At 59.6% G+C, this 12,847-nt stretch overlaps 1 protein-coding gene across 5 annotated transcripts in view; it reads left to right on the top strand.

Moving 5' to 3' along the window:
• Positions 1-772: 772 nt before the first annotated feature.
• The window catches only part of GIGYF1 (GRB10 interacting GYF protein 1), a 28,983-nt gene continuing 16,908 nt past the window's right edge, over positions 773-12,847 (top strand). For all 5 annotated transcript variants that reach the window (XM_074982924.1, XM_074982922.1, XM_074982923.1 and 2 more), the window contains exons 1-5: positions 773-893; positions 10,287-10,472; positions 11,268-11,341; positions 11,428-11,499; positions 12,688-12,817. In XM_074982924.1, the coding sequence (XP_074839025.1) occupies positions 11,465-11,499; positions 12,688-12,817 (165 nt within the window). In that variant the 5' untranslated portion in view covers positions 773-893; positions 10,287-10,472; positions 11,268-11,341; positions 11,428-11,464. The remainder of the gene's footprint in view (positions 894-10,286; positions 10,473-11,267; positions 11,342-11,427; positions 11,500-12,687; positions 12,818-12,847) is intronic.

Below are 12,847 nucleotides of genomic sequence, written 5' to 3'. Positions count from 1 at the left end.
GCTGGGAGCAATCACACAATGACATCACAGGCTGCTGTTGTGACCTCACACGGTGGAGGGGTGACATCTGGGACCCCCGGAGGGCACATTGTGCTGGCAGCTGGCCTGGGGCTGCAAGTGATGACATCATAGCCTCACCCTGCCATGCAATGCTATGATGTCACAGTGATGCACTCTGGGCTGGCACTGTGCTGTGCTAAGGAACAAGGTTGTGCCCTGAGATAGTGACATCACAGGGCTATGCAATGACATCACAGACCCAGCCAGTGACAGCAGAGACCAAAGCTGTGAGTGTTCAGGGAGGGGGAAGTGACATCATGGGGGTGATGGCACCACCCCCCCCCAAGAGTGACATCACACGGGCTCATGGCTCACAGTGACGTCACTAAGCTGCAGCACCCACCCCGTGCTCTGGTGACGTCATTGCGCAGCGCCCCGTCTGGGCGGGTCACGTGACCCGAGTGCTCGCGGGGGGTGGCCGCTGCGGGTCACGTGGATCGAGGGGCGACTCAGCCTCCCCCGCGCAGGCGCGTGAGCCGCCGGACCCACTTTTTTTCCCCGTCACGTGACCCCACCACCACCCGCGCTTATTCCCGTGCCCCCGTCAGGTGGTCCCGCCCCTTCGCCTCTCCACGTCACGTGACTCCACGTCTCGCGCCGCCCCGCCCCGCCCCCCCGTGCGTGTTCCCCCGTCACGTGAGCGCCCGGTCCTTCGCCATCCCGCCCCTCTCTGCGCGCTCCCCCGTCACGTGACGCGGCGCCGCGCCGCCATCTTGCTACAAACACAAACAAGCGGCGAGAGGCGGCGGCGGCGGCGAGAGACCCGGAGCGGCCCCCCCTCGCCCCCCCCCGCGTCAGGCCCCGCCCCGCCCCCCGGCCCCGCCCGGCGCGCGGTGAGAGCCCCCGCCCCGCCCCCATTCCGCCCCGCCGCGCGGGAGCGGCCGTTGGAACGTTGGGACCGTTGGGGGCGGGGCGCGCGGGGGGGACCCGCTTGAGGGGGGTGGGGAGTTCTGGGGGGGGAGCGGGTCCCGTCTGGGGGTGATGGGGGGGGAGCGAGTCCCATAGGAGGGAATGGGGGGGCTGGTCCCGTCTGGGGGTGAAGGGGGGGGAGCGGGTCCCATAGGAGGGAATGGGGGGGCTGGTCCCGTCTGGGGGTGAAGGGGGGGGAGCGGGTTCCATAGGAGGGAATGGGGGGGCTGGTCCCGTCTGGGGGTGATGGGGGGGGAGCGGGTCCCATAGGAGGCAATGAGGGGGCTGGTCCCGTCTGGGGGCGATGGGGGGGGGAGCGGGTCCCATAGGAGGGAATGAGGGGGCTGGTCCCGTCTGGGGGTGATGGGGGGGAGCGGGTCCCATAGGAGGGAATGGGGGGAGCGGGTCCCGTCTGGGGGTGAAGTGGGGGGAGCGGGTTCCATAGGAGGGAATGGGGGGAGCGGGTCCCGTCTGGGGGTGAAGGGGGGGGAGCGGGTTCCATAGGAGGGAATGGGGGGGCTGGTCCCGTCTGGGGGTGATGGGGGGGGAGCGGGTCCCATAGGAGGGAATGAGGGGGCTGGTCCCGTCTGGGGGTGATGGGGGGGGGGAGCGGGTCCCATAGGAGGGAATGAGGGGGCTGGTCCCGTCTGGGGGTGATGGGGGGGAGCGGGTTCCATAGGAGGGAATGGGGGGGGCTGGTCCTGTGGCAGGGTGATGGGGGGGAGCGGGTTCCATAGGAGGGAATGGGGGGGGCTGGTCCTGTGGCGGGGTGATGGGGGGGAGCGGGTTCCATAGGAGGGAATGGGGGGGGCTGGTCCTGTGGGGGGTGATGGGGGGGAGCGGGTCCCATAGGAGGGAATGGGGGGGCTGGTCCTGTGGGGGGTGATGAGGGGGGGCTGGTCCCGTCTGGGGGTGATGGGGGGGGGAGCGGGTCCCATAGGAGGGAATGGGGGGGCTGGTCCCGTCTGGGGGTGATGGGGGGGAGCGGGTCCCATAGGAGGGAATGGGGGGGGCTGGTTCTGTGGGGGGTGATGGGGGGGAGCGGGTTCCATAGGAGGGAATGGGGGGGCTGGTCCTGTGGCAGGGTGATGGGGGGGAGCGGGTTCCATAGGAGGGAATGGGGGGGGCTGGTCCTGTGGCGGGGTGATGGGGGGGAGCGGGTTCCATAGGAGGGAATGGGGGGGGCTGGTCCTGTGGGGGGTGATGGGGGGGAGCGGGTCCCATAGGAGGGAATGGGGGGGCTGGTCCTGTGGGGGGTGATGAGGGGGGGCTGGTCCCGTCTGGGGGTGATGGGGGGGGGAGCGGGTCCCATAGGAGGGAATGGGGGGGCTGGTCCCGTCTGGGGGTGATGGGGGGGAGCGGGTCCCATAGGAGGGAATGGGGGGGGCTGGTTCTGTGGGGGGTGATGGGGGGGAGCGGGTTCCATAGGAGGGAATGGGGGGGCTGATCCTGTGGGGGGGTGATGGGGGGGAGCGGGTCCCATAGGAGAGAATGGGGGGGGAGCGGGTCCCGTCTGGGGGTGATGGGGGGAAGTGGGTCCCATAGGAGGGAATGGGGGGGGCTGGTCCCGTCTGGGGGTGATGGGGGGGAGCGGGTTCCATAGGAGGGAATGGGGGGGGCTGGTCCTGTGGGGGGGTGATGGGGGGGAGCGGGTTCCATAGGAGGGAATGGGGGGGCTGGTCCTGTGGGGGGGTGATGGGGGGGAGCGGGTTCCATAGGAGGGAATGGGGGGGCTGGTCCTGTGGGGGGGTGATGGGGGGGAGCGGGTTCCATAGGAGGGAATGGGGGGGCTGGTCCTGTGGGGGGGTGATGGGGGGGAGCGGGTTCCATAGGAGGGAATGGGGGGGCTGGTCCGCTCTGGGGGTGATGGGGGGGAGCGGGTCCCATAGGAGGGAATGGGGGGGCCGGTGCTGTGGGGCTGTGATGGGGGGGAGCGGGTTCCATAGGAGGGAATGGGTGGGCTGGTCCTGTGGGGGGGTGATGGGGGGGAGTGGGTCCCATAGGAGGGAATGGGGGGGGGGCTGGTCCCGTCTGGGGGTGATGGGGGGAAGTGGGTCCCATAGGAGGGAATGGGGGGGGCTGGTCCCGTCTGGGGGTGATGGGGGGGAGCGGGTTCCATAGGAGGGAATGGGGGGGGGCTGGTCCTGTGGGGGGGTGATGGGGGGGAGCGGGTTCCATAGGAGGGAATGGGGGGGCTGGTCCTGTGGGGGGGTGATGGGGGGGAGCGGGTTCCATAGGAGGGAATGGGGGGGCTGGTCCTGTGGGGGGGTGATGGGGGGGAGCGGGTTCCATAGGAGGGAATGGGGGGGCTGGTCCGCTCTGGGGGTGATGGGGGGGAGCGGGTCCCATAGGAGGGAATGGGGGGGCCGGTGCTGTGGGGCTGTGATGGGGGGGAGCGGGTTCCATAGGAGGGAATGGGGGGGCTGGTCCCCTCTGGGGGTGATGGGGGGGAGCGGGTCCCATAGGAGGGAATGGGGGGGCCGGTGCTGTGGGGCTGTGATGGAGGGGAGCGGGTCCTGTGGGGGGGGTGATGGGGGGGAGCGGGTCCAATAGGAGGGAAAGGGGAGCCGGTCCTGTGGGGGGTGATGGGGTGAAGGGTTCTGTGTTGGGGGATGGGGGGGCGGTTCTGTGGGGGGGTGATGGGGGGGAGCGGGTTCCATAGGAGGGAATGGGGGGGCTGGTCCCCTCTGGGGGTGATGGGGGGGGAGCGGGTCCAATAGGAGGGAAAGGGGAGCCGGTCCTGTGGGGGGTGATGGGGTGAAGGGTTCTGTGTTGGGGGATGGGGGGGCGGTTCTGTGGGGGGGTGATGGGGGGGAGCGGGTCCCATAGGAGGGAATGGGGGGGCCGGTGCTGTGGGGCTGTGATGGAGGGGAGCAGGTCCTGTGGGGGGGGTGATGGGGGGGAGCGGGTCCAATAGGAGGGAAAGGGGAGCCGGTCCTGTGGGGGGTGATGGGGTGAAGGGTTCTGTGTTGGGGGATGGGGGGGCGGTTCTGTGGGGGGGTGATGGGGGGGAGCGGGTCTCACAGGAGGGAATGGGGGGGGCAGTCCTGTGGGGCAGTGATGGAGGGGAGCAGGTCCAATAGGAGGGAAAGGGGGGGCCGGTCCTGTGGGGTGCTCATCGCTGGGGCGCTGCTCCCTCCCCCCAGGCAAACACTCCGTGGGGGTTGGGTTGCGGGCACCCTGTGCGAGGTACTTTCTCCCCCTCCTGTGCCTTTGTCCCCACACCCCCCGGGCTGTGGCGTGGGCCGGACTCGGCTCTGCCCGGCTCCCTCCAGGGCGGCCGGCGGCTGGGGGTGGGTGTGTGCCTCACTCTGCCTTCGCTCGAGGGGGCGGCTCATGTGCGAGGCTGGGCCCAGACGGCAGTGGTGGGGGAAACTGAGGTGCACCCATGGGCAAACACTTGTGTGGAGGGTGGGAGAGCTGGGGGCAGGAGCTGGGCGCCCCAGGGCTGTGCTGCAGCAGCCACTTCTGTGCCAGGCTCCGCATTTTGGTGTTGCCATCTCACTGCCTGGGCAGAGGCCGGACAGACACGGGGATTTTCAATCGACATCAGGCTGGGCCTCCATGTCCCTCAGACGGTGGCGGAGAGGTGTCTTGATCCTGGTCTTGGGTGTGGGGGTGACCCCTCTTCAGGAGGAGGGGACCTGCCCCAGCATCGAACTGGGGGTGTTGGGATCAGGTGGAAGCAGTTGTCTTGATCCAGGGAGCCAGAGGCGCGCCGCCTGGTCGGCTGTGCTGTGTCGACGGTCAGGCGAGCCAAGGGGCGTGAGGTGTCGTCCCTCCCTCCCGCCCGGCTCTCTGGCATTGGCGCAAGGGGCGTCTGTCTGTCCACATTCGATCTGCGCGTTGTTACTGGCACTGGAAACATACAGGTGGTAGCGTTGGGGGTTCCAGAGGAAGGTTGTCTGGAAATGTGTGGTCGGTTCAGGAGTGGTGAATCTGAGTAGGTTGCTTGTGGTTCTCCCTTGCGCAAGGGGCTGTATCGGACTCTAGATTTCCCCACCCCACGCTCCTCTGCTCTTCTGATCTGCCCACCTTGATAACAATTCTTGTGGTGTGCCAACCTTGAGCACGATTTTTGGACCTCTGTGCTTTATATTTGGAGTCCGTTCTGGTAGGGCTGGGATCTGTCCCCATCACCTAATAAATTATTTTGTTAGTCTTTAAAGTGGTACAGGACTGCTTGTTTGTTTTGTGTAAACTGAGCGTTTGAACTGGGCCAGGGAGGCAGTCAGTGTTGAGACTGGTTTGTTTTTTAAATGGGTCAAGGAGTTTGTGTGCCATTATTAATAGACTTTACAAGTGACATTTTTATTAGAAACGTCCATAATGGTCAATTTCATGGGACAGGCATAACCCAAGGAGAAAATACTTCTCTCTCTCCTTGAATTTTACCTGTCCGGAAATTAAGACTAACGCAGCGTAAGAACGTCTCTTTCGATCGCACCATTCCGTTCTGCAGCATTTTTCTTTCTTTGTCCTGCAGTGAATTTCAGTTATCTGTGGAAGTGTTTTCTTCTGACCGTTCCCTGTGAAGCTGACGTGCAAGGTTGACTGTGTGTTTTAATGGGTGTAAAGCTTTAACTATTTTGAATCTCCCTCTTCTGTAATTAAAGGATTACCCAGCGGCTCTTCCCTGGTTTCCTGCGAATGTGAACATTTCAATCGGTAAAAAGACAAAAAGCCTTGAAACTCCAAATTTCATGGAGTTGGGCAAATTGGAGCGTAAAAATAAGCTGCTCTCCATGGAAATTGTTTTAAGAACTCCAAAGCTGTTTCAGAACTGTTGGGTATATTGGAATATGGATCTCCTTTTCGGGAATGGACTCCCTTCTGTGATTTTTCTCTGTACCTTTGGTGTTTGTTTTGGCTCAGCAAAGTTCAGTTTTTGCTATGTAATTTGGAGGGCTAATACCGGTATGTAGCTTTGCACTCTTTAGAAATACTTTTTTTGACTTTTAAATTCACGCTTGTGGGTAAATTGGCAGGGGCAGATAACTGACTTTACAGGACAGCTGTCGTTGTGATTCAAAAACGGATCAGGGTTTATAACGAGTAGAGCACGTTGTGGATGTCACGTTACAAAACAGACACCTTCTAATGAGCTTTCGTCGCTTCTTTTGTACTTTGACAACCTGTAAATTTCGGTGCTGAGCGGGAATATTTTTTGCCTGTGTAGGATGGAATTGACACACAGCAACCTTTCCTGATAAAAATGTGACCCCCTGCACTGGTAGAACTAGGAGTCAGGATTGGTTTTTAGGGTCGGGTGAATAGATCTGTGCTTTAATTTCGTGACCCTAGTTTGAGAGAGGCGTCTTTTTTTTTTTTCAATTCCACCAAAGCCTTGCTTCAGTGCAACCAGAAATTCCTTCCAGGCAGCAGGGTAGATTGATGTAAGTCACCCAGAACCGCACATTGCTGTAAATGGAGTTACCAGCGAAGCTCAGGCTGAGCGTGCTTCGAGCGCCCTGTGTTTGGTTGTACGCCCTGCGACGCTCACTGGAGAAGGCAAGCCCTGCGTGGGGTCCCTTTTGGCGAGCGGGGTTAGGCTGAAGTAAAAAGAGGGGATCGGTTTATGGTGTTGCCACTCTGCTCTGTGGCCAGGATGTTCCTAAATAAAAGGCATGTGTTATGTAGGGGGGTGGTCACAAAGGCTCCTTGGGGTGATCTCCGGGGTGCTGATCACGCCACTGACACCACCTTCTTGCTCTCGGGGCTCCCCACCACTCTGTCAGCTGGGCCAGACTGTCTGGTCTTCCCCAGCCCAGGCACCGAGCTGTGGTCACCACCCCTCTGCAGAGCGATGCAGACACTGACTATGGTTCTGGGAGGGTGCAGCTCTAAGGCCCAGCACCCAGGAAACCAGCCCCCTCACAGGGCTGACGGCCCCAGATAAAGCCAGAGGGTCGTCAGCTAGGCCCCCTTGGTCAGTGAAAGGGAGGTCTGGGGAGGGTGCCCCTCAAGGAAGTCGTGACTTACACTTGACTGACTCAACCCTTGTACTGTCCTTTGAGTGGAGCACAGGTCTCTTCCACTTTGCTCTGCCTCAGGACAGAACTTCTAGCTGACCCCAGGAGTCCCCCAGTTGTTGTCCTTCAGTCTCGGTAGATCTTCCCCGTGTTGTGCAAGGTCCTTGCGGGTTCCACGGGAGAGCTTGACAGACTCAGCTGGGTGATGGTGTTCTGAGAGCCTGGCCCGCCCAACCCCACTTTCTTCTCTTGATTTGAACATCATGTGGTTCTTGGCTAGCTCTGCTCCACAGCTCCTCATCTGTGACAAAGTCTTGCCATTGGATGTGAAGGACGTACCTCAGGCATCTCTTTATGAATGTCTGTAGTTGTGGTTTGAAAACTTTTTAGTGCGCCAGGTCTCACATCTGTACAAGAGTGAACCTTTCACATTTGTGTTGAGGAGCCACAATTTCATCTTCCCAGATATTTCTGTGATCTCTACATGGGACGAAGAGGGTTGAATACAGCTGTTGCTTTCCCTTACTTGGCACTGATTTCCTTGTCTGTTCTTCCAACTCTGCCCGTGATACTCCCCAAGTAGGTGAACTGCTTTACAGTTACTTACACTGGGCTTGATTAGAAACAAAAAAGTTTATTAAGCAAAACCGGTAGGAGATAAGTGGTTATAAGTGAAAACAGACAGATCAAAGTTAAGTTGCAGGCATGAAATGAACAGAAAATGCAGAGCTTGTTTTAACATCCCTAAGAGACTTCTCATAGACAGTCTTTACCCTGTCAGGGAAAATCTGGTATCTTCTCATTGCTCAGGTAGACTTTCTTCTATGGTGGGAAGTAATTTTACAAACCCCCCACCCCGTAGGAATGCACTGGGTCAAAATGGCTTTCAGATGGTGTGGTCACGTGTCTGTCTAGCACCAAACACCTTCTAGACTTACAGGACAACCAGGGCTGCTTACAAGTTGTTAAGTCGATCTCCCGGCCATTACTGGCACATATAGAACTATAAACATACATAAGCACCATATTTCTAACTTCACAGAGGGAAATGAGAAAGGCACCAAAATAGAATAGACTGAGTTGATTGTAACATTAAAACTGGGAGGTGGCATGAGGCACTTCCCCAAAGCATCTCTGAGTTATGCGTGTCAAAATTCATACACCAGTTTTTTGTGAAGCTCAGTGGGGGGTCGTCCCGTCATGATAGAAAATAGGAAAATGACAGTTGCCGTGGCTAGAATTATATATCTAGAATCGACGTTAAGGTCTAGTGCAGACCTGGCGTAAGCCTCTTGAACTAATTAAACAAGCCATAAGGATTAGCAAAGCTGAACTTTTTTTTGTAACAGTGTTGGATGCTGCAGACAGCTTGGGAATGTGCTTGTCAAGTCACGCTTGCGCTAGAAGGCCTAGCGAGAGTTTGAGGCACGCACGATACATTGCACAGTGAATTATTTGTTACTAACCAGTTGATCTACTCAGTCACAGCCACTTCGTTTCCTCCCAGTAAACACTTTTGAGTGCGATGTTACGTTCTTTTAACTCGGCCCTGCTTACACATAACACATTTTCCTTTTTTATCCGGGGCACAAACTTCTTCACAATCCTTTCCCATAGATTGTCCCTCTGTCTTCAAGCCTTGCTTGCAGCAGCACCAGCTAAGCACAGAACAAAACTGACCCTCTCCAGCCCGTCTCTCTCGCTTTGCACGTTACTCTTTCGTCTGCTGAGAAACGTTGCTGGGAAGTTGTGGGTTTTCCATTTCGGAGAGTTGGTAGTTGGGCTGGACTGACTAGAGCCAGTAATTCTTTTTTATGAGACTGTAAGGCTCGGGCGAGGCAGCAGCCTTATTCCAAATTACACCCTCCCGCCAGAGCTTGTCTCAAAGTAACGCTGCTACGCACAAAATGCATTTCGAAGTACAGCGTCTAGACGCACAGAGCCTGTTTCAGAACAGAGCTCGCTGGCTTAGTTCAGATCGGCTCTGTCCTCTGTCTGCACAGCCCTGAATTGGAAGTGCGCTGTTCCTCGTGGGGTGAGGTTTACTGATTTCAAAATGAGTCGCCCGCCTTTTCGAATCTATTTCGAAACAGTGGTTGTGTTGTGTAGGTGGGTGGATGGTTATTTTGAAATAAGTGTGCTGCGTAGGCCTGCTCCTTGTGACAAAATTGAATTATCACTTCCTTGAAAGGAAGAAGTCCTGGGGCACCTTGTTAGACTAACAGGTATCTTGGAGCATGAGCTCTCGTGGGCAAAGACCTGCTTGATCAGAGGCGCCTGAGATAGGGCAGAGTTAAGGCGACGTTGTTGTACTGTGTCAGAGAAGCAGCCATGTTAGACTGTATCTTCGAGAACAACAAGAAGTCCTGGGGCACCTTGTAGACTAACAGGTATCTTGGAGCGTGAGCCCTCCTGGGCAAAGACCCGCTCCGTCAGATGCATGAGTCACAAACGCCTGTGCTCCGAAACACCTGTAAGGTGCTACAGGGTGTCTTGTTCTCGAAGGTACAGACTAACACGCTCCCTCTCTTACTTGAAATGAGAAAGTTAGCATGAAACGTTTTAAAACTACAGTCGAAATTAAAACCCTTGGACTAGTTTAAAACTATTGGGCTCTGTGTAGTTTTGCTTAGCTTTTCATATCACTTTCTATCCCGCCGGCTGTGCAGTTCTCCCGGCTACATGACCTGGGAGGTGGGACTAGCAGTGCGATACCCAGCTGAGGTTCGGGAGCCACAAATGGCAGTTGAAGGCCTTCCTTGTTAAAAGGCCGTACGACTTAATGATTGGCCCACGCAGTTGCTTTTCTCGCCGCTGTTGACCATGGGGAGTTTCCACAGAGAAGAGCACTTGGTCCGGCGTTCGGCTGTGAGACTGGCGATAAAAACCCGTGTCCTTGGCGTGCCGTTAACGGGACATCCCCAGCAACCGAAATGGTGAATCCATACTGCCCCGGGTCCTTAGACTCACATGAACAGCAGGTTTGGCTCCTGGCCCCGAGGCTGCAGAACTGCAGCGCTGCAGCCACTTTGGGCAGGGAGACGCTTCTGTGCAAAGCGTCCTCTGAGCGTAGAAACGTTCGCACGCGGAGGGGATCTCTCTGCAGCCTGAGGCAGGTCCCGGGGCCTTGCTCTGCGTCCAGAGCAGTGCTCCAGAAGCCCTCTGCTTCTGTGCCCTCCTCTGGATGTGATGAGGGTTTTCTGTTGTGTGTCCTATCACCCATACTGCTGTCTAGAGTACCGTCTCCATCCCATGTGCTGGGAGCTCCAGCCTGCAGGGGTCCACGTGCCCTTACATTCCCCACCCCAGCCCTGTGTGCTGTGATGCCTCCTCTTTTCCCTGCAGCTCTTCCTGACGTGGATCTGGCTTCCAACTCTGCCACTGGGGGAGAAGGACCCCCAGCCCAGTCAGCCCCGTGGCCTGACCCCCGGCTGTGCTAGTGATCTGGACAGACAGGCACACACACCGATCTCCCGTACCCTCCTCTCGGGGACCCCCAGGAAACGCCTGCCGTCTTGGTGAGACACTCGGGTGAGTAGTGGCACAGTATGTACTCATGACTGGGGGGGGAACCCAAGAGTCCAGGCTCCTGGCCCCCTGCTCTAACCACCAGTCCCCACTGCCCTCCCAGCGCCGGGGAGGGAACCCAGGAGTCCTGGCTCCCGGCCCCCTGCTCTAACCACCAGTCCCCACTGCCCTCCCAGCGCCGGGGAGAGAACCCAGGAGTCCTGGTTCCCGGCCCTCTGCTCTAACCACCAGCCCCCACTGCCCTCCCAGCGCCGGGGAGGGAACCCAAGAGTCCTGGCTCCCACCCCCTGCTCTACCCACCAGTCCCCACTGCCCTCCCAGCGCCGGGGAGAGAACCCAGGAGTCCTGGTTCCCGGCCCTCTGCTCTGACCACCAGCCCCCACTGCCCTCCCAGCGCCGGGGAGAGAACCCAGGAGTCCTGGCTCCCGGCCCCTGCTCTAACCACCAGCCCCCACTGCCCTCCCAGAGCCGGGGAATGAAACCAGGAGTCTCGGCTTCCAGCCTTCTGCTTCCCCACCCCTCATGCTGGAAGAGGTAGATGGGGAGCTGGTTCCACGGTGGGGGTGGGAGGTGGAGATTTATTTTTCCCTTCGGGAAGGGTATTGTCTGTAATGGATCGGGTTGGGGGAGGGCTAAGACTCCCCCATCCATTCTACTTTAGCTTTGCCCCATCTGGGGGGCTCTCCCCATCTCCTCCCCCACCTGGAGCCGATCTGCAGGGCAAGGGCTGCAGAGGAGCAGATAAGGGGCAGGGGTGGTCCTTGGCCTTTACCCTGCCCCACTGGTTGTGTCTCCCAGCTGCAGGTTGGCCGTGCATCCTGGTGCCTCTGGCCCAGCGTCCATGTTGAGGCTTGTGGGGCTGTAGCTCACAGGTAAGGGAGGGGGCGTGGGGTGGGGGCCTGGAGTGAGGGGAGGGGGACTCCAAGCCATTCATTGCCCTGTTCCTGCCCCCGCCCAGCTCATAGGAAACAAAACCCACGTGCACGCTGAGGGAGATGGCTGCAGAGACCCTCAACTTTGGACCGGAATGGTGAGCCCAGCAACTGTGGGGCAGGAGCCAGGGAATGGGGGGGCTGGGGACAGCCATGAATGCTGCTTGGCCCTCAGCTGCAGGGCAAACAATGGGATGGTGCACCCACTACACCCAGCTCACCCCAGCCCACCTTCCCCTATCCCATGGGGCCTCCCAGCGCTGCGGGGAGAGCCCAGGAGTCCTGGCTCCCACCCCCTGCTCCAGCACCAGCCCCCACTGCCCTCCCAGCAGTGGGGAGAGAACCCAGGAGTCCTGGCTCCCAGCCCCTGCTCTAACCACCAGCCCCCACTGCTCTCCCAGCGCCAGGGAGAGAACCCAGGAGTCCTGGCTCCCACCCCCTGCTCTAACCACCAGCCCTCACTGCTCTCCCAGCGCCAGGGAGAGAACCCAGGAGTCCTGGCTCCCACCCCCTGCTCTAACCACCAGCCCTCACTGCTCTCCCAGCGCCAGGGAGAGAACCCAGGAGTCCTGGCTCCCACCCCCTGCTCTAACCACCAGCCCTCACTGCTCTCCCAGCGCCAGGGAGAGAACCCAGGAGTCCTGGCTCCCACCCCCTGCTCTAACCACTAGCCCTCACTGCTCTCCCAGCGCCAGGGAGAGAACCCAGGAGTCCTGGCTCCCACCCCCTGCTCTAACCACCAGCCCCCACTGCTCTCCCAGCGCCAGGGAGAGAACCCAGGAGTCCTGGCTCCCACCCCCTGCTCTAACCACCAGCCCCCACTGCCCTCCCAGCGCCAGGGAGAGAACCCAGGAGTCCTGGCTCCCAGCCCCTGCTCTAACCACCAGCCCCCACTGCTCTCCCAGCGCCAGGGAGAGAACCCAGGAGTCCTGGCTCCCACCCCCTGCTCTAACCACCAGCCCTCACTGCTCTCCCAGCGCCAGGGAGAGAACCCAGGAGTCCTGGCTCCCACCCCCTGCTCTAACCACCAGCCCTCACTGCCCTCCCAGCGCCGGGGAGAGAACCCAGGAGTCCTGGCTCCCAGTCCCCCACTGCCCTCCCAGTAGTGGGAGAGAACCCAGGAGTCCTGGCTCCCGGCCCCCTGTTCTAAGCTGTTCTGACCTGTAGGCCCCTAGCTGGCTGGATGCCCCACGTCTTCCCTCTGTGTGGATGACTGTGGCGTCCCACGTCTGCCCACCCCTGCCCCGTTACTGACTGACCGTCCGTCTGTCTGTCCTGTCCCCCAGGCTCCGTGCTCTGTCCAGTCGGGGGAGCATGGCCTCCCCGCCAGCCTCTCCTGCCATGCCAAAGTACAAGCTCGCTGAGTATCGCTACGGCAGAGAAGAGATGCTAGCACTTTATGTCAAGGAGAACAAGGTGCGTGTGCCCCGGCTGGGGGCAGGCTGT

The sequence above is a fragment of the Carettochelys insculpta genome, chromosome 34 (assembly GCF_033958435.1).
Source record: "Carettochelys insculpta isolate YL-2023 chromosome 34, ASM3395843v1, whole genome shotgun sequence".
Lineage (NCBI taxonomy): Eukaryota > Metazoa > Chordata > Testudines > Carettochelyidae > Carettochelys > Carettochelys insculpta.
This window is presented reverse-complemented; position numbering and strand designations above follow the sequence as displayed.